The sequence below is a fragment of the Bos indicus x Bos taurus genome, chromosome 5 (assembly GCF_003369695.1).
Source record: "Bos indicus x Bos taurus breed Angus x Brahman F1 hybrid chromosome 5, Bos_hybrid_MaternalHap_v2.0, whole genome shotgun sequence".
Lineage (NCBI taxonomy): Eukaryota > Metazoa > Chordata > Mammalia > Artiodactyla > Bovidae > Bos > Bos indicus x Bos taurus.
The window spans coordinates 55,305,148-55,330,625 of record NC_040080.1 but is presented as its reverse complement, the minus strand read 5'-3'; the positions used below and the strand labels follow the sequence as shown (position 1 = coordinate 55,330,625).

At 40.3% G+C, this 25,478-nt stretch overlaps 1 protein-coding gene across 15 annotated transcripts in view; it reads left to right on the top strand.

The window, feature by feature from the left end:
• ANO4 (anoctamin 4) overlaps window positions 1–25,478 on the top strand; it is a 434,080-nt gene that overhangs the window by 330,147 nt on the left and 78,455 nt on the right. For 14 of the 15 annotated variants that reach the window (XM_027542020.1, XM_027542022.1, XM_027542023.1 and 11 more), the window contains 5 exons: window positions 7,113–7,219; window positions 13,725–13,780; window positions 17,383–17,504; window positions 21,097–21,231; window positions 22,770–22,866. In XM_027542020.1, the coding sequence (XP_027397821.1) occupies window positions 7,113–7,219; window positions 13,725–13,780; window positions 17,383–17,504; window positions 21,097–21,231; window positions 22,770–22,866 (517 nt within the window). The remainder of the gene's footprint in view (window positions 1–7,112; window positions 7,220–13,724; window positions 13,781–17,382; window positions 17,505–21,096; window positions 21,232–22,769; window positions 22,867–25,478) is intronic. The other variant, XM_027542021.1, reaches the window with a different exon arrangement.

The following is a 25,478-nucleotide window of genomic DNA, read 5'->3' as shown; positions in this document are numbered from 1 at the left end:
ATTTAAGTGACAATTAACTGTATCACCTTTGTTTCTGCTTGTTAAAAAGAGGTGTCTATTTAAAAGTCTAATTAATAAAGTTTCCTGAAATATTTATCCTTAAGGCATTAACCTTCACTTTTCTTTTTGTATTATGAAATAGTACAATTTCAGCCATCATGAAAGACTGATCTGTTGGTCATCTACTGCCATGTGAGGGTAAAACTCACTGACTTAAAATAATGCATGTTATATTTGCTTATGATTCTTTGAGCATTTTGTGCTGGGTTCAGCTGATCAGTTCTTCACTGGATTTAGCTGGTCAACAGGAGGTTGAAATCATCTCTTTGCTTCGCCAGACTGGACAGTCTAAAATTGTCTCCCTTTGGGTGGTGCATGCTTGTGGCTGGGTTTCTCTTTTCATGTGGTCATTTATCTTCAGAGAGGCTAGTCAGACTTCTGTATGTTGGTAGCCTTGGGGCTTTGTTCCAAATGGACAGGAGTGGGTGCTCAGAGCCTGGGCCTCAGCTCACAAAAATCACTTCTTCTACATTCTGTTGATGAAAGCTAGTCACAAAACTCACTCAGAGAGGTGAAGAGATAGACTGTACCTCTTAATGGAAGAAGCAAGAAATTCACATCACAAAGGGATGTGTATACAGGAATGGGAGGAGTTGTGGCTGGTTTTGTTTTTTTTTTTTCTTTGCATTCCACCAGAGCCTTCCTTCTGGCATAAAATTTATTTACGTTTTTCCCACATAGAAAATATGCTGATTCCCATTTCTAGATCCCCAGAGGTCTCAACCCAATATGACATTAGGCTCAAAGTCCAGGATCTTTTGTTCCAACATCAGGTTCAGTTGAGGATGAGAATCCCTGGAAGCAGCTCTTCAGGGATAGTTCTTCTTGGACAAGAGGCCTGTTCATGTAAAAAGCAAATTAACTGCCTGTTATGTTTCCAACAGACCATGAGGAGAGATGCGGGCATGCTCAATCACGTCTGTCTCTTTGCATCCCCATGGACTGTAGCCCACTAGGCTCCTCTGTCTGTGGGATTTCCCAGGCAAGAATACTGAAGTGGGTGGCCATTTCCTTCTCCAGGGTATCCTCCCAACCTAGGGATCGAACCTTCATCTATTGTGTCTCCTGCATTGGCAGGCAGATTCTTGACTACTGTACCACCTGGGAAGCCCAAGGAGCTATGGGCCCAGGATAATTACAATAGATGCTTCCATTCAAAATGGAGGGCAGCGGGAACAGAGCGGTTCTAACACCCAGTGGGGCAGTTGCTTCAAGCCCCTGTACTCTAGGGCCAAGAGCATACCCTGATTAATTATCTGGTTCTGTTTCTTTCTTTACCGTATGTCTTAGATTTTTAATTTATAAGTCAGTAATGTAGCTATAAATCTAACGTAATTAGACAGCACCACCTATAGGTAGTTAAATGCTTTTTGAGAAAGTTTCCACCTGAAGTTTTAAACCATGGAGATTTTCATACCTTGGAGGACCCTTGTTTATTTTTACCAGTTGCAGAAATTTCATAAAATAGGCATTAAGCCAAATTTTTCAAAACCTCTTCATTGCCTGTATTTTCCCCAAAGTAGTAACAATTACAAAGAAACCATAATTCTAAAATAAAACTGATTTTCAGAATCTTTAAGTTAGAGGGAAAAAAGTAAAATTTATCTGTGATATAATTGGACAGTTTCTGCAACATTCAGTGGGTCTCTGGAGACCACAGCCCCGGGAGGTTTGGAGTTAAACCTCAGTTTCACAGCATATTCCTAACCCTAACCTTCTATTTTGGAGGACAGGAGATTGGCGCCTCCCCAAGTAAAAATGGAGAGCTGTTCTCCTCTAGGGAAGGCAGGAGAGGAGAGACCCTGGAGGGGAGTTAGCGGGAGCTTCAGGTTCAGGCCCACGCAGCAGTGAGCAGGTCAGCAGGGCCTCCTTCACAGGGCAAGATGGAAGCATCAAGAAAGTCCCCTTCACACACACATGCATACTAGCAGTCCTGGGCTTCCAGTGGTTCCTTTTACAAAAGAATGGGAAGATTTGGAGGAAGGCATTTGGTTTTTGAATTGCTGATTGTATGACTTCGAGTGTATTATAGAATCACTCCAGTGGGGAGGATAAGGAGATAGATGTTTACAGCCTTAATCCTGTAGTTGATCCTCCACCAACTCAGCAGTTTATTCCTCTCCTCACCATGAAAATGGTTCTTGTTCTGCAAGTAAGAACAGACCTAGAAGAGAAATTGCAGTTTTCCCTTTAAACTTTCTTTTTTCTAAAATGTCCATTTTTTGTAGGTAGTACTTACTTATGATAAAAATTTCTTAATTGTGTACAGTGAAGTTCCCTTCCTACCTTCCCAGTCACCTAGTCCTTCCCAGAGGCAACCAGTGTATCCAGATGTCTATACATCCTTCACAGTCCTTCTGTACATGCACTGGCAAACATATATGTCAGTATGTACGTCTGTGTACTTCTTTCCATGTATATGCTTTTATTTTGGACACAAATAGCTGTGTGACTGATCTGAACCTTGTTTTTGCCCTGTAATATCTTGCAGATTTTTAATATCTGCACTGAGCATTGTTAATCTCTCTATAGCTGCAGAGTGTTCCATCACAGAGCTCTACCAGTATTTGTTTATCCTCTCCTCCACTGGTGAATTATTTAGATCATTTCTGGAGTTTTGTTATGGTAAACCATGCCATGATGAACATTCTTGTACATCTGTTACTTGGCATGTGGGTGAGCATACTTGTAGAATAAATTTCTAGAGGGGAATCGCTAGGTCAGAGAAGATGTGATGAGGATATAGGAATAATTCTGATAGACCTGGTCAAGGTACGCTCATAGAATTTGTACTTGTTTGCTGCTCCATCAGCAGTGTGTGAAGGCAGAGCTGAGTTTCTAAGCCCAGGTAGAGTCCTGATACCTCACAGACTAAGCATCAGGTCTTATGTTTGTCAAACAGCTCAGCTTACATGGTGTGTGGTTCATGCATGCATGTGTTTGTGTCTGATTTCATTTGGAGAGCGTTGTTTTGTAAGTGGCTAAGAGAAGCTTGAGAATCAATGATGCAGGACATCATCACTTTTCTTCCTCTTAACCCTCCAGTTTGAAGGAGTGACAGAGAAAGTGAGATGGCTCCATGCACTACAAGAATATCCTTAGACAAGTAACATGGAGAGAATGGTTCATGTGGTAGCTGAAAAGATGAAGCAGGTAGAAAGATTCATAGGAAGCAGGCATGGAGGTCAAGGTCTAATGAGATGAGACTTAGTTTCCTACACCCCCATATTGGGCTTCCCTGGTGTCTCAGATGGTAAAGAATCCACCTGCAATGCAGACGACCTGGGTTTGATCCCTGGCTTGGGAAGATCCCCTGGAGGAGGGCATGGCAACCCACTCCAGTATTCTTGCCTGGAGAATCCCCATGGACAGATGAGCCTGGTGGGCTAAAGTCCATGGGGCCACAAAGAGTTGGACACGACTGAGCGACTAAGCACAGCAGCACAGGAACAGGCCCCCACATTAACTAGGGGTCTCCGGAAGATCTCATTTGTTCTCAGAGAGCCAACTTTAAGAGCTTGTCATGTGCCAAGCCCTGTATTAATACTGGAAATAGAGATGCACATGGCCAGTCCCTGCTCTAAAGAAGCTCATATAGAAAAGTCATGTAAGCAGAAAAGTTCTATATAAAAGTTACAGAACAACAAGAGTGGTAACAGCTGACTCTGACAGCCTATTAAATGCCAAACAGGGCTCAGCAGTGCTCATCTCACCTGCTGCTGCTGCTGCTAAGTCACTTCAGTCATGTCCAACTCTGTGCGACCTCATAGATGGCAGCCCACCAGGTTCTGCCATCCCTGGGATTCTCCAGGCAAGAGTACTGGAGTAGGTTGCCATTTCTTTCTCCAATGCATGAAAGTGAAAAGTGAAAGTGAAGTTGCTTAGTCATGTCCGACTCTTTGCGACCCCATGAACTGCAGCCCACCAGACTCTTCTGTCCATGGGATCTTCCAGGCAAGAGTACTGGAGTAAGTGCCATTGCCTTCTCCATCATCTCATCTAATTCTGCAAAAATCTTATTGGAGGATGATTCCAGTTTTATCCCATACCACAGATGAAGAAACTGAGACCCAGGGAAGTTGAGGGATGGTCCCAACACCCCATAGTAAGTGACAAAGCTGGGATGCAGGTTGAGGTCAATCTCACTTCCAAGTCTTAAGGGAAATCAGGAGTGATGTTGGAACTAAAAGCTTATATCCCCCCTCCATGAAATGGTTTTATGCTCCCTTCTCTTTTTGTAGCACCATAATACTTTTCAGGGTGAGAGTTGGGGGTCAGCGAAGACTTTTGGAGGGAGATATGACCTGAGCTGGGGCTCTGAGGATAAGAAGCAAGGAGAACAGTTCCAGCAGAGCTGACCTCCAGGAGTCAGAAGTTTGTCCCAGGGAGGCAAGTGAGTGGCATGGATAAGATGAGAGCTCTGGAGCCAGACAGCCTGAGTTTACATCTGAGCTCTGCCCCTTATTAACAGTGACATTGGGTACATCACTTAACCTCTCTGATTCTATTCCTGTAATATGGGGGCTATAAAGTACTTTCCTCCCAGGTTATTGTAAGCATGGCATGAGTTAACATATCTGGAGCTAGTGGCCGGCAGCACAGGTTCTCTCTATTTGTTCTCATTATAGACTCTCTAGGATCCAGGTATGACCTAGATGTAAAGGAGAGGAAAACAGAATTATGAGGTTCGCCTGTGATGCTTATTACAGAGAATGATTACATGAGCTCACAAAATGTAATGTGATGCTATTTAAAAAGGGGGGGGGGGCAGAAAATCATTTAATGGAGGAGCAAGAGACACGGGCTTTTAGCCCAGAATTATCTTGTCAAGCATGGTTGTGCTTATCAGCTTTTAGTTATCTAAAATTGTGAGTCAAAACGGACTTTTTTATTTATTGTCTACTTCTTTATGACATATTTATGGGTGTTAAAATGTAATAGTCTATCTCAAATAAGGTGAAAAAGCAGAAGAGAATAAGATAAAAGGAACTACATTTGCTGTAACTCTCAGTTTTCCCCTCTCCCCCTTTGACGCCATAAAATGTTTTCAGACAACCCTAGAGAAGAGATAAGATAAATGCTGCTGCTTTCCCATTTACCCACATAGCATTTATCTCTCCTGTATCAAGTCAAGTTACTTTATTCTGAGAAGTAAATTCCATAGCAGAATATAAGAGAAGTGCAATAGAAGTGAACAGAAAGCTCTTATCCAAGGAATCCATTCATGGGATTTACATTTTGTCTTCATATTCTCTGGCTTTTTTCTACTTTATCCCAACCTAACATCCTCAATTCTGTTCCACAGTCAAACCCCGTGCCTGGACCACTCTTTGTGTAGGCCAGTTTTATCTAGATGACTTGAGTAATTCCCAAGAATTCATCTTATTTTTTAAAAAGTAATAGCAATTTCCAATATAAATTCACACAAACCCTCTCTTACTGCTATTCAAAAACCTACACCATTACTGTGTACTAGCCACTCACTTGGAGAAGGCAATGGCACCCCACTCCAGTACTCTTGCCTGGAAAATCCCATGGATGGAGGAGCCTGGTAGGCTGCAGTCCATGGGGTCTCAAAGAGTCGGACGTGGCTGAGCAACTTCACTTTCACTTTTCACTTTCATGCATTGGAGAAGGAAATGGTAACCCACTCCAGTGTTCTTGCCTGGAGAATCCCAGGGATGGGGGAGCCTGGTGGGCTGCAGTCTACGGGGTTGCACAGACTGAAGTGACTCAGCAGCAGCAGCAGCAGCAGCAGCAGCCACTCACTAGCTCCTGGGACTACAGAAATTATTACAATTCAGCCTTTTGTCTTATGTGGGAAAAGGCATGAACAAGGAGGTTGATTCTGCCCATATCTGCCTCATGTTCCTTTCCTTTGTGGTTTATCTTTCCCACTAGACTGTAAGCCTCTCAAGGTCAAAGATTGTATCTGCTTTATTTCCCACTGGATAACCATTACCCTATAGAGTGTTCTCCATAACCATTTACTGAATTCATTAATGAAAATAAATACATGACTATACAGAATGATCAGTAAATTGATGTGTTTGCAAGATAAGAAATAGCTTAGAGGAGAGAATGAATAGTAAACTCCTTGGAGGGCAGAAGAGTGGTTGGAGGGGTTGGGAGACCTGCTGAGGAAAGTGACTTCTGAGTTGAGTTTTGAGGGTGATGACTGCCACTATTGATAAGCCTTACATAGTGTCCAATTCACGCAACATACTATAAAGTCTGCTGAGGTAATAAACTATAATTTATGAAGTAACTATACTTACAGTATCTCTCATATTCGACCATTTAACCCATTACTGGGTGGGAGGACCTGGCCATTTCATGCTGCATTGTGTGGTCCTGGAAGCTCCGTCTGTTGGCTCGGGGTAGGGATACCTACTGGGAAACTCAGTGTTGTGTTTGTGTGTGTTCATATGGTCCTGTGAGAAACAGTGGAGGCTGGATGGGCCTTTGGCTGAGAGAGAAGCAGTCTTAAGTACGTGCTCTAGAAGAGGGGTGGTCCATCCAGGAGAGAAGGTGGGAAAGGAACAGACAGAGGCCGTTTCTAGTGACTCAGCCCTGAGCCAGGCCAGAGCGATTGCCTAAGACCTGTGTCCATCACCTAGGTCAGTTTCAGATTTCAAAATTCCTGAAAAATCATGTGATTATGACATGGGAGAGGATGAAGTGGAAGACAAAAGGAGATAAATGCAAGATGGTTTTTAGTTGAATTTATCTGATGACCTTACTGAGGAGAAAAAAACAGGATGTGAGGAATGGACTTGCTATTAGTTGCAAGTTTCTTAATTGTAATTAGCTCCAGCCCTTTCCTAACACAATGATGTAAATGACTGGGAGGTTGAGAACCAAAACTGCTAAGATTCATGAGCCTCTTGCCTCTGGTGTGATCTTGGGGTGGGGGGGATTCCTTATGCTATTCCAGACTTACCGTCTCTGTGACAGATGGAAGACATAGCTCTCTAAGTCACACCAAATTATATCAAAGATTAGATCCCTCAGCTCCAATTAATCCTTGTGTTTTCAATATGTGTGTACAGCTTCATCATACACAACAAAGACACTTTCTTCAACAATGCCACAAGAAGTAGAATTGTACATCATATTTTACAAAGAATAAAGTATGAAGAAGGAAAAAACAAAATTGGTAAGTAGTATATCAGTATAACAAGTTACATTTGATTTGGAGGATTACAGACTTTTCCCTTTGGTTTTATTACATTGATATCAATTCTAGAAATGCTTGTGATTTATAAAGCCTCTAACTGCACAGTTCCTTGATGGATAACTCAGAAGTGTTAAACTTTAATAGATCGCTTTTTAAAAGATAACACATCATCTCATTTATCTTAGACCATGGAAGAGTGCTGTCAATTCAACAAATATTTAAGGAGCGCCCATTATGTGCCAGGTGGGCTTCCCAGGTGGTGCTAGTGGTAAAGAACCTGTCTGCCAATGCAGGAGATGTAAGACACCCCGGTTCCATCCCTAGGTCAGGAAGATCCCCTGCAGGGAGAGCATGGCAGCCCACTCCAGTATTCTTGCCTGGAGAATCCCATGGATAGAGGAACCTTGCGGGCAACAGTCCACAGGATCGCAGAGAGTCAGACACAACTGAAGTGACTGAGCATGCATTGTGCGCCAGGCACTGAGCAAGATGTTAGGGAGATGAGCACAGTTCTCTCCTGAAGTGTATGTTCAGGAAGTTAAGAACAGACAGTAAATAAATAAATACAGTACATAACATGAAGAAATTGAAATGGATGATGTTATAGAGATTGACTAGGGGGTAGAGATCATGCTGAGATGGCATGGTCAGGGAATGCTCTTCTGAGAAGCTGGAATTTGAACTAAAACCTGAATGACAAGAGGGAGCCAGTGTATGGCAAGATGCAGAAGCAGGCACAGGGAGCTGTCATACATAAGTAAATTCTCCAAATAATCACCACCCCCAGCAAATAACCTCCACATATTACTCTGGGGATATTTGCGTGAGAATCTTTCCATAATATATTACCAAATTTCCTGCCTTATTAAGTAGATTACTATATACTGGGAAGATTTGGGGAGCTTTGTCCATATCTCTGTCCCAGCAAGACTTTTATTTATGCTTTGAATGATGACCTGTGTCAATCATGGTCAATCAAGAGATAAAAAAATCACACAGAATTTGAACAGGAAAGTGAAAATGAAAGTTGCTCTGTCATGTCCGACTCTGCAACCCCGTGGACTATACAGTCCATGGAATTCTCCAGGCCAGAATACTGGAGTGGGTAGCCTTTCCCTTCTCCAGGGGATCTTCCCAACCCAGGTCTCCCTCATTGCAGGTGGATTCTTTACAAACTGAGCCACAAGGGAAGCCCAAGAATGCTGGAGTGGGTGCCTATCCCTTCTCCAGTGGATTTTCCCAACCCAAGAATTGAAGTGGGGTCTCCTGCATTGCAGGTGGATTCTTTACCAACTGAACTATCAGTTTGATAACTTTTCCTTGAACAGGAAAAGTTAATGCAAATAATTAATTGTGATGGAGGTTTGGAGTAACGGAGGACTGACTAGTAAAGAGCAAGAAGAATTCTAAAGAATAGAAGAGAAGATGCCCCACAACAAAGCTGAGATGGAGACCTTCTTAGAAGGGGGGCAGTTGTGGATCATTGCGTGGCAGAGCAGTTTGCTGGGGTTTCTGTGCCAGCAGGATTCTCTGTGAACCCGCCCTCTCAAGTTCTGGGAGAAGCTGGCTAGAGGGGTTCCAAAGGAACCCCTTCACTGGGAGTTGTTGCCCAGCGTCATCATCCTATGAAGCTGTTCAAAGGCCCACCTGCCCTTGAGGAGATCCCAGGGCTGCTGGCTACCATGAACTACATGTGCCGGGTTCCATAGAAGCTATGAGTTGCAGAAGCCTGCTGGGAGGAGCATACTAGTACCAGGAAAACAAACTCCTCCCTCCCCTACTGTCCCTCTAGGGCCTTCTACTGACAAAGCTGAACATTGCAGCATCTGGCAAACGAGAAATATTTACAGGGTCAAACTGCATTACTGCAAAGCTAAGGAGCAGTCAACTGATAACTGGCACAGAGCCTAAACAGTTTGCTCATCAGGCTTTCAGGTGGAGTGGAGACTGGAAGGATGCATTATGTCAGTCACTTGGAGTTAGGATCCTGAAAGAGCTCAGTGATCTGGAACTCTCAGCCACATCTGAGAGATGACTTTCAATAGTTTGTAAATGTTAAGTGCTATATTCAAATTCAGCAAAATAGCTACCTTGGCACCGTGTGGGAGAAATATTACTCAACACATCATAAAGAGGGACAAACTTGGGAGGTTTAGTTGAATGCAAGTGTGAGTCACTAGTATGGCGAAGCTGCCAAAAACTATTTTGATTACAAGCTGTATAAATTAAAATATAATAGGGTGAATCAGATACCTGGTCCAGATCTGAATACACCTGGAATATTATGTTCAGTGAGAGTCAGTGTAGGTGGGTATGCTGACATTGAGCCAGATTTAGGACTTTCTTGATTTACATAGGGTTATGGGTTAGCACGTCCTTAAATTCTCTGCAGCAGTCATCCATCCTTGAGACACATCCTCTTCATAATGTCCTCCATGGCCACTCCAGCTCAGAGGAGTCTTTTCTTCTTCTGAATTCCTATGGAAATTATTTTTGCAGTCTATATGGTAATTAGCAATGTACAACTCTTCTTTTATTATCTTGAATTATTTACTTTCAATGACAATGAAAATTCTACCAACTAAAGAGAACCAATGTTAACATTTTGTGTACTGAATAACTTAAATATTACATTAATTACTCTTTTCATCTTTATACCTCATTTGTCCAAGTGATTTTTTTTTAACAAACTTTGGATATGCTACACATACTTTTTTTCATCCTTTTCTCGGTTAACAGCATATCAGGAACATACTAGAAAACAAGTGAGTAGAAGTGAAATGATTAGGGCAGTAGCTATTCTGGATTATTTCATAGCATGCAAAGAATTTTTAAAACCAGTCTCTTCATTAGTATTGGTAGTATAATATTAGCACACCTCACAACTCATAATATATTAGGGTGTTGAGAATCTGCGATTAAAAACTGCTAGTCTAGATAACAAGCTTCTCAATTATAAATGAGTTGCCTTATTTGTCTTTGTATCATCATTGCCTAGCACCGTATCTGGCATACAGGCAGATTGCTTGTTGAACCAAATTGAAAATCTTTTAAACATGATCAGTGTCTAACCATCAGCATTCTTACACAATCAAAGACTATGCAGTGAGGCCATACAGCAATTTTGTGCTTAAATTTTTGCAGCTAAAAATGTGGGTTATTTTTATAGCTCGTCAAGATGGAGACAGAAAAAGGGCAGAGAGAATGATTTGTAAATGTTCTGAAAAAACACAGGAAATGTAGTATTGTTACTAGTAAGAAATGATTGTTGTAAAAATTTCTCTTATTTGATTAAAGAAGAATTCTATCAAGAACCCCAGTGCTTTGAAAGTCAGTGAGGAACTGAAAAAATGTCTATTTAGAAATAACCAACCACAAACTAAATTACTAACCAAGGATCAGACATTATGATGAAAAATTTGACGTTCAAGTATAAATATTCTGTTGACCCAATGTTTCATAATCATCATCTTCAGTTTCATAATTAAAAGAAACATGTTATAAGACGATTTAATCCATCAATAGAATTAATGTTTATCTTACGTTATTTTCTGGCTGAAACTCTTTCTGAAAGTGCATCTTGCATGGGTCAACATGGATTAGAGATAATACTAAAATATGGTTTGTAGACATGATTTATGAGGGTATTTCAGTGGAGCGAAAACTACCACAATGTAAGTTTTTCAACTTCACTCTGAGATTATTACAACTCTGAAAATCAAACCTAGTGAATTCCATTTTCAAAATAGAGCAATTAATAGATAAAAAAGACTTATTTAACAGTATAAGTACAAAAAATAAATCTTGATATTAATTCGTAGTTTCAAAACTGATGCTCAAAGGGGAAGACTTTAAATATTAACTGTTTTCTCAAATTTCAGGACTTTGATAAATTATCACAAATTCACAAGAGAATTTCATCATCAGAAGTCTCTTATTAGGTCCCTGTGAATCTTTTGCTATTATCTGGAATATTTGAAAATGATTGATGATATATGTAGAATTCTTGATAGAAGCTCCAGAAAGTCAAAGTTTTCTACATAATCAATCATTTGTTCATTCATTACAAAGGTATTTATCGAGGGCCTCCTCTGTGCTAGACAAAGCCCTACGGATATTTATACTTCAGCTGTCTTTCTTAGGCATTTAGAGTTAATGTCAAAGCATCTTAAAATACATTTAATCATGTTACCATGATTAAAAGTACCTAAACATTGATTGATCCTCCATCAATAAAAAGTGAATTGGTGCGTGTTTCATTTTCCAGTTAGGCTAAGCCTCTTGCCTCTAATCAGGATCTGAAACATGGAGAGCACTCATCTAAATGTTGCTTGAGAGACATCCTTCCAGTCATCTTCTTTGAAGTACATTTTAGGAAGTAGTATCACTCTTGATCTGAGAGAAACTTTAAAGATCAGAACATTATATTTCCACTTCTGGCCAACATGGAGTAACAGGCACAAGATTACTCTCCCACCTGAAACAATCAGAAAAGAAAAGACAAAAAGTATGAGACAACTATTTTCAAGACACTGAGCACTGGGCAGCCAAGAACAGGGATCCCTGAGAGACAGAAAACAAATGAGGTGAACCCTACAGTTGCCTCAGCTTACTATCTTGAGATGATTTCTAGACAGCAACAGAGGGAAAAAGAACCCGCGCTGAACCTAGTAGACTCTCCAAGTCGAAAAGATGTTGCTTAGAATCCAGGGAGACCAAGGCAGCCAGAGTTCACAGGGCAACACACCAGAAAACAGAGAGCTTCATGGAGAACCCTAAAGATCTGCAGAGAGCCTCCGCAAGTATTTAGAGTACTGATTAGTACACACATCAGAAAGCTACCCAAGGCCAGAGAAAGAGCAACCCAAAGGGATTTCCAATGAGACTAGTAGAGCACCTCATAATTTAATTAGCATTAAATATAGATGGTTTGAAAATTCCAATCCAGAATTCAGAAGTTGACATTAAATAATTAAAGCAAGACCTTTTTTTTTTTTTTTTTTTTTTTTGCTGCGTGCAAAAAACACTCTTTAAAGACACAAATAGCTTAAAGTAAAAGAACCAAAAAAGATATATACTGTGCGAACCAAAAGAAAGCTGAAAGGCCTATACTGATATCAGACAAAATAGATTTCGGAGCAAAGAATACTATCAGGGATAAAGAAGGCTATTCTAAAATGATGAAGTCAGTGCATCTGGAAAACATAGAAATCCTAAATGTTTATGCACTTAATAACAGAGCTTCAAACTACAAAGTAAAAACTGATAGAACTGCTAAGAGAAATAGGCAAGTCCACAGTTATAGTCAGAGGTTTCAATACCACTTTTTCAATAATTAATGGAACGAGTAGACAAAAAATCAGTGGAGGTTAGAAGACCTAAACATTATCAATGAAATTAATTGATCTTTTAGACCACTCTACCACCAGCAGCAGAATACCCAATTTTTTAAGTGAACACAGAGTATTACCAAGAGACCATACTTGAGGAACATAAAACAAGACAATAATTCTTTGACCACAGTGGAATTAAGTTAGATATCAATAAGACCATCTCTGGAAAACTTACAAATATTTAAAACTAAATAATGTATTTTTAAATAACTCATGGATGAGAGAAATCAAAAGGGAAATCAGAAAGTTGCTGTATTCAGTGAAAGTGAAAAAACAGTGTATCAAAAAGTGTGCAGTACAGGGAGAAATTTATAGCACCATATGCGTATATAGGAAAAGAAATGGTCCCAAATTAATGACCTCTCCTACCTCAAGAAACTAGGGGCTAGGGAAGGAAATTAAAGTAGTCTAAAGTTGGTAGATTAAATAATAAAAATCAGAAGAAATCAATGAAATGGAAAAAATAAAGAAGAATAAATGAAACCAAAAGCTGATTCTTTGAAAAAAAAAAAAAAATTAAATTCATAAACCTGTGATAGACACAGGCTGGGGGTGACTCCTGAATGTGTAATCCCTTCCCCTTAAGTGTGGGTGGAAACTGTGGTTTATACCTGACCAATAAAACCATTGCAAATCCACATGTCCAATATCCTTCCCCCACCTTATGGATGAGACAGTTGAGGACTGAGAACAAGAGGACTTTCCAAAGTCATCCCACTAGCCCAATGCAAAGGAGTTGGCTTCGTCCATATTGAAGCTTCTGGATGAAAATAGGAGAGCTCAGGTGGAAGGTCATCTTTTTGGCGTGATTAATTCATCCACTTCTCCCAGCGCACTCCCTTCTCTATGCCAAGCACTATGCTAGGTATGCTTCATCGTGTTTTTCCTATTTGAAAACTTGATTTTCTAGTCTTTGTTTCTAGTTTCCTAGCAGATAGAAAAACTTTCTAAACTGTTGTCCCCCAGACGTATTTGAACTACTTTTGAAGATATAGGTTGTTTTCTCCAAAAAGTATGACCCTTACATTACTTTTACATTAGGAGGATTTAAACTCAGTATGGATTCACTTTGGACTTTTTTATTGTTGTAGGTCTGAATCGTTTGCTTACTAATGGCTCCTATGAAGCTGCATTTCCTCTGCACGAGGTATTGTCCTGCCTTTTCTCCTTCTCTGTCAATTCCTTGTTAATAAATCAGCTTCTGGGGATAGTCATTAATTGCGTTCATTGATATGACATTTGTTTAGAATGAATCTAATTTGTTCAGTGAATAGATGGGGAGGCCCTACTTGCATTGTTACATCTCTCGCCCAGCACAGATTTATTTCTCCATATCTTTTTTATGTAACTGCAAGAGTACTTGAATCAAGAGTCACTCAGCATGAATTTAGAAGAATGGCTGAGGGACTCCAAGTCATAAAATTAAAGAGGCATTGAAAATTTGTATGACGTGCTAGACCCAGGGGGAAAATGTCTCTGAAATATATAGTCTCTGCAACAACAACAAAAAATTTATAGCTAATCCTTAAAGAGTGGGAGGAAGCCATCTTGTGAAGGCTCTAGTAACTAAAAGATGATAAATGGAAATTAATAGTAGTGTACTTATTGTTGCTTATTTAAGATGTATAAATTTTTGTATTCTCCTTATTTACTGCACGATCTTTGTCATATATAAGGACTTTTATAAATGTAACTGTAATTACCCTTACCTCTATTTTTCCCACTAGATTTTAGGTAATTTAATCCAGAATTATCTTTACATATATGGTAATTTAACCTCTAATTCTCTTTGCATATATGGGTTTTCAGGGCCATAATTCTCATGATTGGTGAGAGATTACTGTCATTTTCATGGTACCTACTCCATACCAGTCATAGTATGACACCGAGAACATAGCCAGTGTCCTCTAAGCCAGTGTCCTCTAAGACCTCACACAGTGGCAGGGTGAAATTACTGTTAGATTTTCTTAACAATCTTCTATTAGAAACAATGTTAACAGTTTGTCAGTTCAGCTCAGAGCACAGTTCCAGCTACCCAGCAATGGCAGGTCTTCCCAAAATATATTTCTTATATGGCTTACGGAGTTTCTTCTCTTGAGTTTAAACACCAGGAGGATGGAGAAGGTGGTATACCATTTTTTTATTATTATTTTTTATTAGAGTATAGTTGCTTTATAATGTTGTGTTTGTTTCTATTATACAGCAAAATGAATCATCTATACGGATACATAAATTCCCTCTTTTTTGTGTTGAGGTCACCACAGAGTATTCAGTGAAATTTTTAAAACCGCTTTCATTAAGAAAACTAGAGGCTTTGATCCGAGACCCTATTAACAGACAGTCATGAAACCTTTTTGGAATGATCCTTTTTGTGTGATAGAAGCAAACATTTTTTTTTTTCGTTAAAAAAAATTTTTTTTTAATTTATGGATATGGAATATTTTTATTTTTATTTATTTATTTTTAATTTTATTTTATTTTTAAACTTTACATAATTGTATTAGTTTTGCCAAATATCAAAATGAATCCACCACAGGTATACATGTGTTCCCCATCCTGAACCTTCCTCCCTCCTCCCTCCCCATACCATCCCTCTGGGTCGTCCCAGTGCACTAGCCCCAAGCATCCAGTATCGTGCATCAAACCTGGACTGGCATCTCGTTTCATACATGATATTTTACATGTTTCAATGCCATTCTCCCAAATCTTCCCACCCTCTCCGTCTCCCACAGAGTCCATAAGACTTCTATACATCAGTGTCTCTTTTGCTGTCTAGTACACAGGGTTTTGACATAAAAGTTTTCTCAAGCCACACACAGATGTTTCTGAACTCAAAAGACACATGTCTCCAGAGGATTAGTTCAGTCAGTTCAGTTCAGTCGCTCAGTCGTGTCCGACTCTTTGCAACCCCATGAATTGCAGCCAGACCTCCCTGTCCATCACCAACTCCCGGAGTTCACTCAGACTCACGTCCATCAAGTCGGTGATGCCATCCAGCCATCTCATCCTCTGTCGTCCCTTTCTCCTCCTGCTCCCAATCCCTCCCAGCATCAGAGTCTTTTCCAATGAGTCAACTCTTCTCATGAGGTGGCCAAAGTACTGGAGTTTCAGCATCATTCCTTCCAAAGAAATCCCAGGGCTGGTCTCCTTCAGAATGGACTGCTTGGATCTCCTTGCAGTCCAAGGGACTCTCAAGAGTCTTATCCAACACCACAGTTCAAAAGCATCAATTCTTTGGCACTCAGCTTTTTTCACAGTCCAGCTCTCACATCCATACATGACCACTGGAAAAACCATAATACCATGTGGTTATTAGTTGGCATTGCCCCCAATAAAGGGTTTCAGTGAGAACTGCATTCTCCCACTGCCTACCCCTTGCCCACAGTAAGGGCAGTGTTGAGCAGTTGTGGGTGAACAGAGTCTCTATGCAGACGAGTGGGTGTGGGCTTGCCGATATCTGAGGAGATGCAACTGTGAAACCCCAGAATAACTCCAGGCCTTCTCTGTGGTTTTCATATCTTGCTAAATCCCTGCACTGTATGAAAAGAGAATTTTCCAGTTAGTAATTGCAGCTGCAGTAATAACATAATCGCTCTTTGACTTTTGCTCTCAGTTTAACCTCATTATAGTATTTGACCACATAACAACCTTCAGAGGCAAGAAGGGCAGCTCCTGTTGCCTTGTTTTATGGTGAAAACTTAAATAGAGGTTTAGAGAAAGCTTAGCCCACCCCCAGTTATGGAGTGAGTTGGTAGTTGAGCTAAGACTAGAACCTGAGTGAGTTCCTTGTCTCTCAGGCCTGTTCACTTCCCCATAAGAAAAGACTTCTCAAGTTAAAATGTCAATAATTTACCTCCATACAGCATGCCTTTTCTGTTGGTGAAACTAGCATTAACACTAACTGAACTTAAAAAAAAAAGCCTACTCCTCTGACCCATGGTATCCTCATTTGTTCCATGAGGATGTCAAATTATATTTGAATTATTGTAAACTTGAGGTGACTTACAACTCTTACATTGTAAAAATTTCTGCCCTTGGTCACAAGGCCATGTGACCAGCTGTTTACCAACTATCGATACTTTAGTCTTGAGACAAGTAGGAAAGAGAACTCCTAAGTCTTGGGCATGGCCTCTGAGCAAGATGCTTTGTTCATTCAAATCACAGAAGAAACCTAATGAGGCAGATGTTGTTAGTTCCACTATGAACTGGGAATCCAAGACTCGGAGAGTTTAAGATATCCTAGCTAAAAAGTAACAGAACTGAATTTTAACTCAGTTCAGACCTGCCTGATTCTAGCAAGCATGGGATTTTTACTGCATGGCATCAACATCAAAATTATGTCCAGAATAACTAATCCCACTCTTTTCCCTTCAATAGAATGGATCTATCCTTATATCATCCCTATTGCTACTCTTGCCATAAAAACTAGTGTTACAGCTCCCTACATGTATAGCTTCTCCCAGTATCCCCCATAAGAGGGGAACATTTGTTTTAATTAATGAATCTACATTGAACCATCATAACCAACCAAAGTTCATAGTTTATTTTAGGGCTTACTCTTGGTGTTGTATTCCATACATTCTATGAGCTTAAACAAATGTATAATACACACGCATCTACAATTATAGTATCATACAGGGTATCTTCACTACCTTAAAAAGATAAAAACAAAAAGAACTAGCATTACTATCAGTTTTTGCTCTTGGCTTTTGTGGGTATTACCTCACTGGCCATGGTGTTTTTATCCAGGGAAGTTACAGAAGTAAAAACTCCATCAGAACCCACGGAGCGGTAAACCACCGACATCTGCTCTATGAGTGCTGGGCGTCCTGGGGTGTGTGGTATAAATACCAGCCTTTGGATCTTGTAAGGTGAGTTCTTAACCAGCTGTGAATATAAAGCTTATGCAGAATAATTAGGGCAGACTGTGAGCTGGGACAAGCCAACACTGGGCAAAAAACAAACTGAGATGCACAGCTGACACTCAAATCTGGCTTCTTCCCAAGAGGGCAGCTCATCAGAGGACATGGATTGTTCTTGGTAAACCTGACCTCCTCCTGCCGAGGCTGGTGTTTCCTCTAAAAGGGACTTAGAAACGGGTGTGTGAGATTAAACCAGACCTCTCACAGGATTCCGTAAGAAGCTCATCACCCACGTGACTGTTAGTGACAGAGTATCAACAACAATTGTTGAGAGGTAACACTGCTTACATGTATTAATGACAATGGACTATTAGTAACTCTTAGGCAAATAGGAAATAGAGGGTGCTGTCATTCTAATAAATGTTAGGCTTACTTTAATTTTCATTTCAAACTAATAACCTTTAAAGATTGTTTTAATCCCACAGGTCAAAAAAGTATCTGCATTTAACTTGAGATAATCATTCATTGATTGTTCTTTAATGGTCTATATATGCCCAACATTCTGGCATGGCAGTGTTTATTTTATTTAGAGACTGATAATTCAGATTGGGTAATGACAATCCACACTTCATTGATTCCTTATTAAAAAGAAAATCATACTTTATTTCTTAGACTAGGTGGATTAATATCACTTTTCCCTGAGCCTTTAAAAAATGAGCCCAGAGGAAAATGAAATAAGACAACTCACCTTACATTTCATCTCCCTGGGTAGTCATTCTTCCTTCCAGAGTCCTTGTTACAAGGGTTTACTCCTGTTGACCCAATGACATTGATGAATTGTGACCCCTTCTGGGTATGAGTAACAAATGATCCACATGACCTGAGAGAGTGAAAAATGTTTTCTGAGATGAGACCATTTACTTTTGACCAGTCTCAATATGTGATAGAATAGAAGAGGGGAAAAAATCAAAGTCAGTCCTGGCAAAGCATCTCCCATCCATGACAGTTTCTTGATTAAGATTTTACAATTTTTCAATGAGTATTAATTAACTATCCATTGTGTTCCTAGTACAAAACTAAGTACCATTGGCAAAGACAGAGAACCCATGGTCTCTGGCTTTGAGAAATTCATGCTTTCCTTCAGGAAAACCAGCCCTGCAAACTTGAAACAACTGGAAAACAAGGCTCTGCATAATTTGGTAACATGTGTGATAGAGGCCAAAAGTTTGACAGCAATTAGGAAAAATGGAAGGATGGATATGGGCCAGTGCCCCTGTGTAAGGCTCCATAGAGCTGAGGCTAGAAGAGCAGTGGGATTGGTGTTGGCCAAGGAGAAGGGGCATGAAAAACACAAGCAAGATTTGAATGGAATGATGTTGAGCAACTGGGGAATCACATATCTTAAATAGTTCCTGCCCTATATCTAGATTCTGCTTCCTCCACATCTCTCAAATCACACTGAGTACCTCCTCTGCCACTACTGCCTTCACCTGTGACCTGGACTATGACTGTTTTCCCCTACCTGCTCTTCCTTTTTCGTCTCTGGCCCTTCCATATCATTCTCTACCCTGGAGACAAAATGTGAATCTGGTCATGTCCCTTGTTGTTGTTCAGTCACGAAGTTCTGTCCAACTCTTTGCAAACCCCATGAACTGCAGCACACCAGGCTTCCTGTCCTTCACTATCTCCCAGAGTTTGCTCAAACTCACGTCCATTGAGTCAGTGAGGCCATCCAACCATCTCATCGTCTGTTGCCCCCTTCTCCTCCTGACCTCAATCTTTCCCAGCATCTGGGTATTTTCCAGTGAGTTGGCTCTTCACATCAGGTGGCCAAAGTATTGAAGCTTCAGCTTCAGTATCAGTCCATCCAATGAATATTCAGGGTTGATTTCCTTTAGGATTGACTGGTTTGATCTCCTTGCTGTCCAAGGGGCTGGATTGGCTAAAATCCTTTCACCATTTTTCAGTTTTCTCAGGACAACAAGTCAATGTATGGTCTGCAAGGCCCATCAAGGCTTAGCCTTTGCCTACCTCAACAGCCTACTTTTTTTTTAATTAAAAAAATTTTTTTTTATGCAGACTATTTTTAAAGTCTTTATTGAATTTTTTTTACAATATTGTTTCTGTTTTATGTTTTGGTTTTTTGGCTGCGAGGCATTAGCTCCCCATCCTGGGATCAAACCTGTACCTCCTGCATTGGAAGGAAAAGTCATAACCACTGGACAATCAGGAAGTCCCAGTCCATTTCTTGTTGTCAGTGTTCCAGCCACACTGCCCTTATTTCACCAACATCACTCCTACCACAGGGCCTCTGTTTCCTCTCCTGGAAAGACTCTATCCCTAACCCTACCTAGTGAACTTTCATTCATCAGCACAACAGTCACCGCCTCAGGGAAGAAGTCTTCCCTGGCTTAATTTGCCAGGTTGCCTTGTTATACATGCTTATTGCACTGTGTCCCTCTCTTTTCCCGGTTTTGTAACTAGAAGCTTATTTCTTTGATTGATTTATATATGTCTCCTCTGTCACCCACAAGCTTCAGAGGAGTAGGGACCAAGCTTATTTTGCTCACCATTGTATTCTCAGCACTTAACACAGTATTTGGCATAGAGCAGGTGTTTTTTAATTTGTTGAATGAATAAATGAATTTATGTGTATATGAATATATGCTGTAAAAGTCTTCTGGAAGAGGAAGGTTTCTGTTGAGACATAGTAGGAGATATGATAAATAATTCATGATTTTTAGGAGCCATTGTGTAGGAGGAGAGCAGCAGACAGTATTCAGAGACAGATGGTCAACATTTGTCAACATTTGTCTAGAATGAGAATAAAAAATAATTAGAATATTCTTACACCGGGCTAAGAAATAATTAAGCTCTAAGTTATGAAATGTGGGATAGAAAACACAATAATAATATTTAAGGAATAAAACCCAAAGAATTCCCTGGACACTTTCAAACTTCACAGACCACAGGGCACTAAGCAGACTGGTTAGTCTCAGAAAAATATTTATAGAAGTAGATGTTGATGCCTGTGAAAAGTCCTCACTTAAAAGGGAAGGTTGCTCTCAGTATTGATTCATACTGAGTCTCAGTAGAGTTCTTTATTAGTGATATCTTATGATTCTAGCATTGTAAACATCTTATAAAACTACAGACTATTAAAAGGGGGTGTTTAAAGGTTTTTGCAGTAATTTTGTTTACTATTCTTAAAAAAATATATAATACATACATTAACACACACTCAGAAATGGCAAAAATATTATATGTTGGCACCAAGTCTTCAGATTCCCCTGATTCCTCATAATTAACAGTATTATACATAATTTCCTGAATGAGCTGGGTTTATCCTATGTTTTCAGAACAAGCTTGTGTATGATCATGTTCTTGTATGAAAGGGTTCATACTATTTCTTTTATAGAGTAATAGGAAAAGAAGTTTAAGTCCAGAGCCTGGATTTGGTCAAACATTCCATTCTATTGGCTTAATTTGTCTGTATGGTTACCAGTAAGGCCCCCACAAAGTAAAATGACTGGTCAAAGTGTTAGAATGCCTGACTATAAACACTTCAATATAATTTGCAAGACTTTTATATCATAAACAGGCGGTACTTTGGAGAGAAGATTGGGTTGTACTTTGCCTGGTTGGGCTGGTACACCGGCATGCTCTTCCCAGCTGCCTTCATTGGATTGTTTGTCTTTTTGTATGGCGTCATCACTCTGGATCACTGCCAAGTCAGGTATGGAGAGCTCTAGGTGAGCCTGCCTTTGCTTATGTTTGGAGATGGGTATTTGTGGTTTGGGAGTGTTTACAGACCGTGGGTCCACTTAGCTATTCATTTTAATGTCTTTCCAGTCTCCTGGGAAAATTCTAAAGGTTCAATTCACAAAATCTGTCCACCCATTGCCCTTGCTGCTGTGGTCTCTAGCTACCAAGGTGTTGACTTTTATGGATATACAAGTCACTGTGAATCCACAGAGGGCTTCCCAGGTGGCTCAGTGGTAAAGAACCTGTCTGCCAATGCAGGAGAGGTGGGTTCAGTCCTTGGATTGGGAAGATTCTCCTGGAGGAGGAAATGGCACCCTGCCCTGGTATGCTTGCCCGGAGAATCCCATGGACAAGGAGCCTGGTGGACTACAGTCCATGGGTCTTAAAGAGTCGGACACGACTGAGCACACAAATGTGTATCCACAGAACAAATGGCTTTGATTCACTGGCTCAAAGTTGTTCTCTTTCTTACTTTTTTTCCTACTACTACTGCAAATAGTGGGTTAATTATCTTTTTATCAATTACGTGTTCTTACACAGACCTGTAAGCTAGACACCTGTAAGAAAGACATCTCACCAACTTGCTGGGACCTTGAGAATGAGTCAGTGTTAGCAATTGTTATCTTGGCTCTTTCACTAGAATATAGTCTAAGGTATTCATAGAGATCTTAATACAATGCTGGACAATGTCCTTAAATAAGAAATGTGCCTTTTAGAAGTGATTGCAAAAATAGAAGTGACCTAAAAAAATATTTTAATTTCTGGGGAAATTGTTAATGAGATGTAATTTTTCCTCCATAATTCATTCTTATTTATCATGCACATAGAAATTAAGGCTGGGACTTTTTTCCCCCATTGTTTTCCCATCTATTTGTCAGGAAGTGATGGGACTGGATGCTATGATCTTAGTTTTCTGAATGTTGAGTTTTAAGCCAACTTTTTCACTCTCCTCTTTCACTTTCATCAAGAGGCTCTTTAGTTCTTCTTCGCTTTCTGCCATAAGGGTGGTATCATCTGCGTATCGCTAATGGTAAAAGCAACAATTTATTCTCCAGGGAAATTTGATAGTCCTTAACCTGTGTTCATTTTAACACAATATAATCAAAGTATAAATTGTCAGGATGGGGGCCACATAAGGCTGGCACTTTAAGGTGTCTCATTTTTCCCATAATTAAGTATGAAATGTCTTCAAACCTGTGCAATATTGTAAATGACTCCTGTATAATCTGAGATATAACCATCAATGTTTTGCCTCATGTGTTTTCCTGAGCTTAACTTATTAATATGGAAAAGCCAAGAAACAGCCTGATAAATAAGTAGGTTTATCAAACTATAAAACTGTGTAGGCACTTGGTTACATTAATAACTAAGAAAAGGCTAAGAAGCTTCCAAGGGCAAAAATTTGATCTACTGACTCTTATTTACTGGTCGACTATTCTGGTGAAATTGAAGGGAAAGAAAATGCTGTTATGTCATCAAAAAGCAGTCCTTTTCTGTTCTGTTTTCCAGTAAAGAAGTCTGCCAAGCTACAGATATCATCATGTGTCCTGTGTGTGATAAATACTGTCCATTCATGAGGCTGTCAGACAGCTGCGTTTATGCCAAGGTAATTCCAAATATGCAGTATTTTAATTTTGCAGGATTAAATTTAATATATATCTTCCTGAGAGACAGTGGTGACCACATTCTTTCTGTCCATTTTGATCTTTGATTCTCAAGTTTATTTTGTAGGAGAGATTTATCTTTATCATTTAGTATTCTAATTCAGATATCTTTTTTATTGCATATGTGTTTTCAATGTTATAGTTCTGATTATTATCACAGGGAGCAAATAGAACAGTTGATCGAATCAGCGCAAGTTAAGTTCAGATCTTGACTGTGCTCTTTACCACTTGTCAGTGTAGGAGCACATTATGTAACCTCATCTGTGCCTCAGTTTTCTCATCTGTGGAGAACATGGTGACTGTTTTATTTTTTAAATGTGATAAGGTGTATGAGGAGCATGAAAAAAGTGAAAGGGTTAGTCACTCAGTCGTGTCCCACTCTTTGCGACCCCATGGACTGTACTGTAGCCCACCAGGCTCCTCTGTCCATGGAATTCTCCAGACAAGAATACTGGAGTGGGTAGCCATTCCCTTCTCCAGGGTATCTTCCCAACCCAGGGATTGAACCCCTGTCTCCTGCATTGCAAGCAGATTGTTCTACTGTCTGAGCCACCTGGTGGGTATGGTGCTTGGCAAACGACAAGATCTCAGTAAATGACAGCTGCTGTCATTTTCCTCCTCTTCGCCATCATTATTATCCAAAAGACCTAGACTGATGGCTAGCTCAGCTGCTTACTGCCTTGACCTTGCACATGTACAACCTCTTTGAGCATAAACTTCCTCATCTTTAAAGTGCAAGTGTTGATAGCTGCCCTCTCTGCCCCATGGCATGTCATGAGGACTAAAGAACTCAGTAGATGTGAAAGTGTTTTGAAAAAATTACGTAGAACCATTCTGTCTATGTGTTATTACATACCCCTTTCTGATATTATACCTTACTTTATTAAAGTTTTAGACATGTTCATTGAAATTCTAGGGTTTATTACTGAAGGGTAGTATCATTAATGTAAAGCAATGGCTGAAATATAGACTGATGAAGAGTTTTCCAAGACCCACTTAGATAGACCCACCTATCAGCTTAGCCAGATTTCAGGTATAAAAGGGGTTGGCAGATCTTATGTAACCTCCGCAATCACTGTGACTTGGATTTTTCTGTGTATACAGCTGGCACTGCAGAGTTTAAGTGTAGGAACATTTGATCGGCAGGCCAGGAGCCCGCCTGCCCATTCATGCTGTCTCTGTCCCTGCAGGTGGCCAGTCTGGTGGGAGGATAAGCAGCCAGCTGTGATTTTAGAAAGATCTGGGCTCTTAATATGTGCTACAAAGATCCAAAAAAGCACAAAATACTCTCCCTTCCTTTGGTGAACAAGCAGATAGACCTGCCTGGATGAGGACAAATTCAGTAGAGTGAGCTTGGGAAATAGAGAGGTGGTGCTGAGAATCAGAAGACTTTGTTCAGTAATATAATTTTGTTTAAAGATTGTGAGCTAAGCACAAATGACTCAGGTGTAAAAATCCTGCTTTTGAGGAATCTCAGAAGCCCATTTATTTTTTGCTTGGGGGTGTTTGTTATGTGAAAGGTCTGCCTTGAGTAAAAATCTTTTTTTAGGGGAGCTATAATAATTCCTTAAAAGGAGCATCATGAATAGTTTCAAGTGCTCAGATTTCATCAATGTCTGTTTCAGAAAGTGTATATTGCCTAGTTTGGAGTTTTTTGGAGGCAGCTGACTTCCCCAGATATCCTGTTATTTTAGCCCATGAGTGCTGGTCCCATGAAGAATCAGTCACTTAGGATGAGGGTCAGAAGCCAGGTCAGTCCTGGTAAGTTTACAAAGAGAAGAGAACAGTGTGTCCCAGGCACTGAGTGTAGGAATTTTCTGGCCAGTTTCATTTGTAAGCCTGCTTAGAACAAAGCAGAATTGGGAGAAGGCTCTCCCCCTTGACTGTAACCAACCATCCCTGGGGTTTAAGAGGGAAAACACTGAGAAGTGAAAGCCTGAGGCCAAATGGCCAGGCTGCACCTGCATCCCTCATTTCTCCAACAAAACAGGACTCTCTGTGCATCCCTGACATCACCCCCTTGAATACCTACCCTCGTGGTTTGACCTGCTGTAGTTGATTGCTGAGGGAGGGGAAACTAATTTTCCAGTGACCACTGAGGTAGGGGCTAGAATGGAACTTACATATTTCTCTATCCTGTGTTCTCACTCTGCTTGGGAACCACCTCCACCCCCACCATCTCACACACACGTGCGTGCATGCACACACACACACACACACACACACACACACACTTTAAAGCAACCTTCTAACTCCCCTAGCATTTCTCAGGCTCTTTGTTTCTGTGTTTTTGTTCTGTCAATTCCTGAAATCGACTATCCTATTTCTCTGACTTTGATTTTGGCAGAGGGAGCCATCAGCTTATCCTAGCTCACCATCTTAGGAGGGACTGGACGTTCCTATTCACCCTGATAAACATATTTCCAGATTGGTAACTGCAGCTGGAAAACATATCTCTTCAAGTGTTTGCATACCAATCCCAGGGAAGGACTCCTATGGGCTGTATTTGAGCCACGTGACTCCTACTGACTTACATGAGAGAAACCTGTTACCC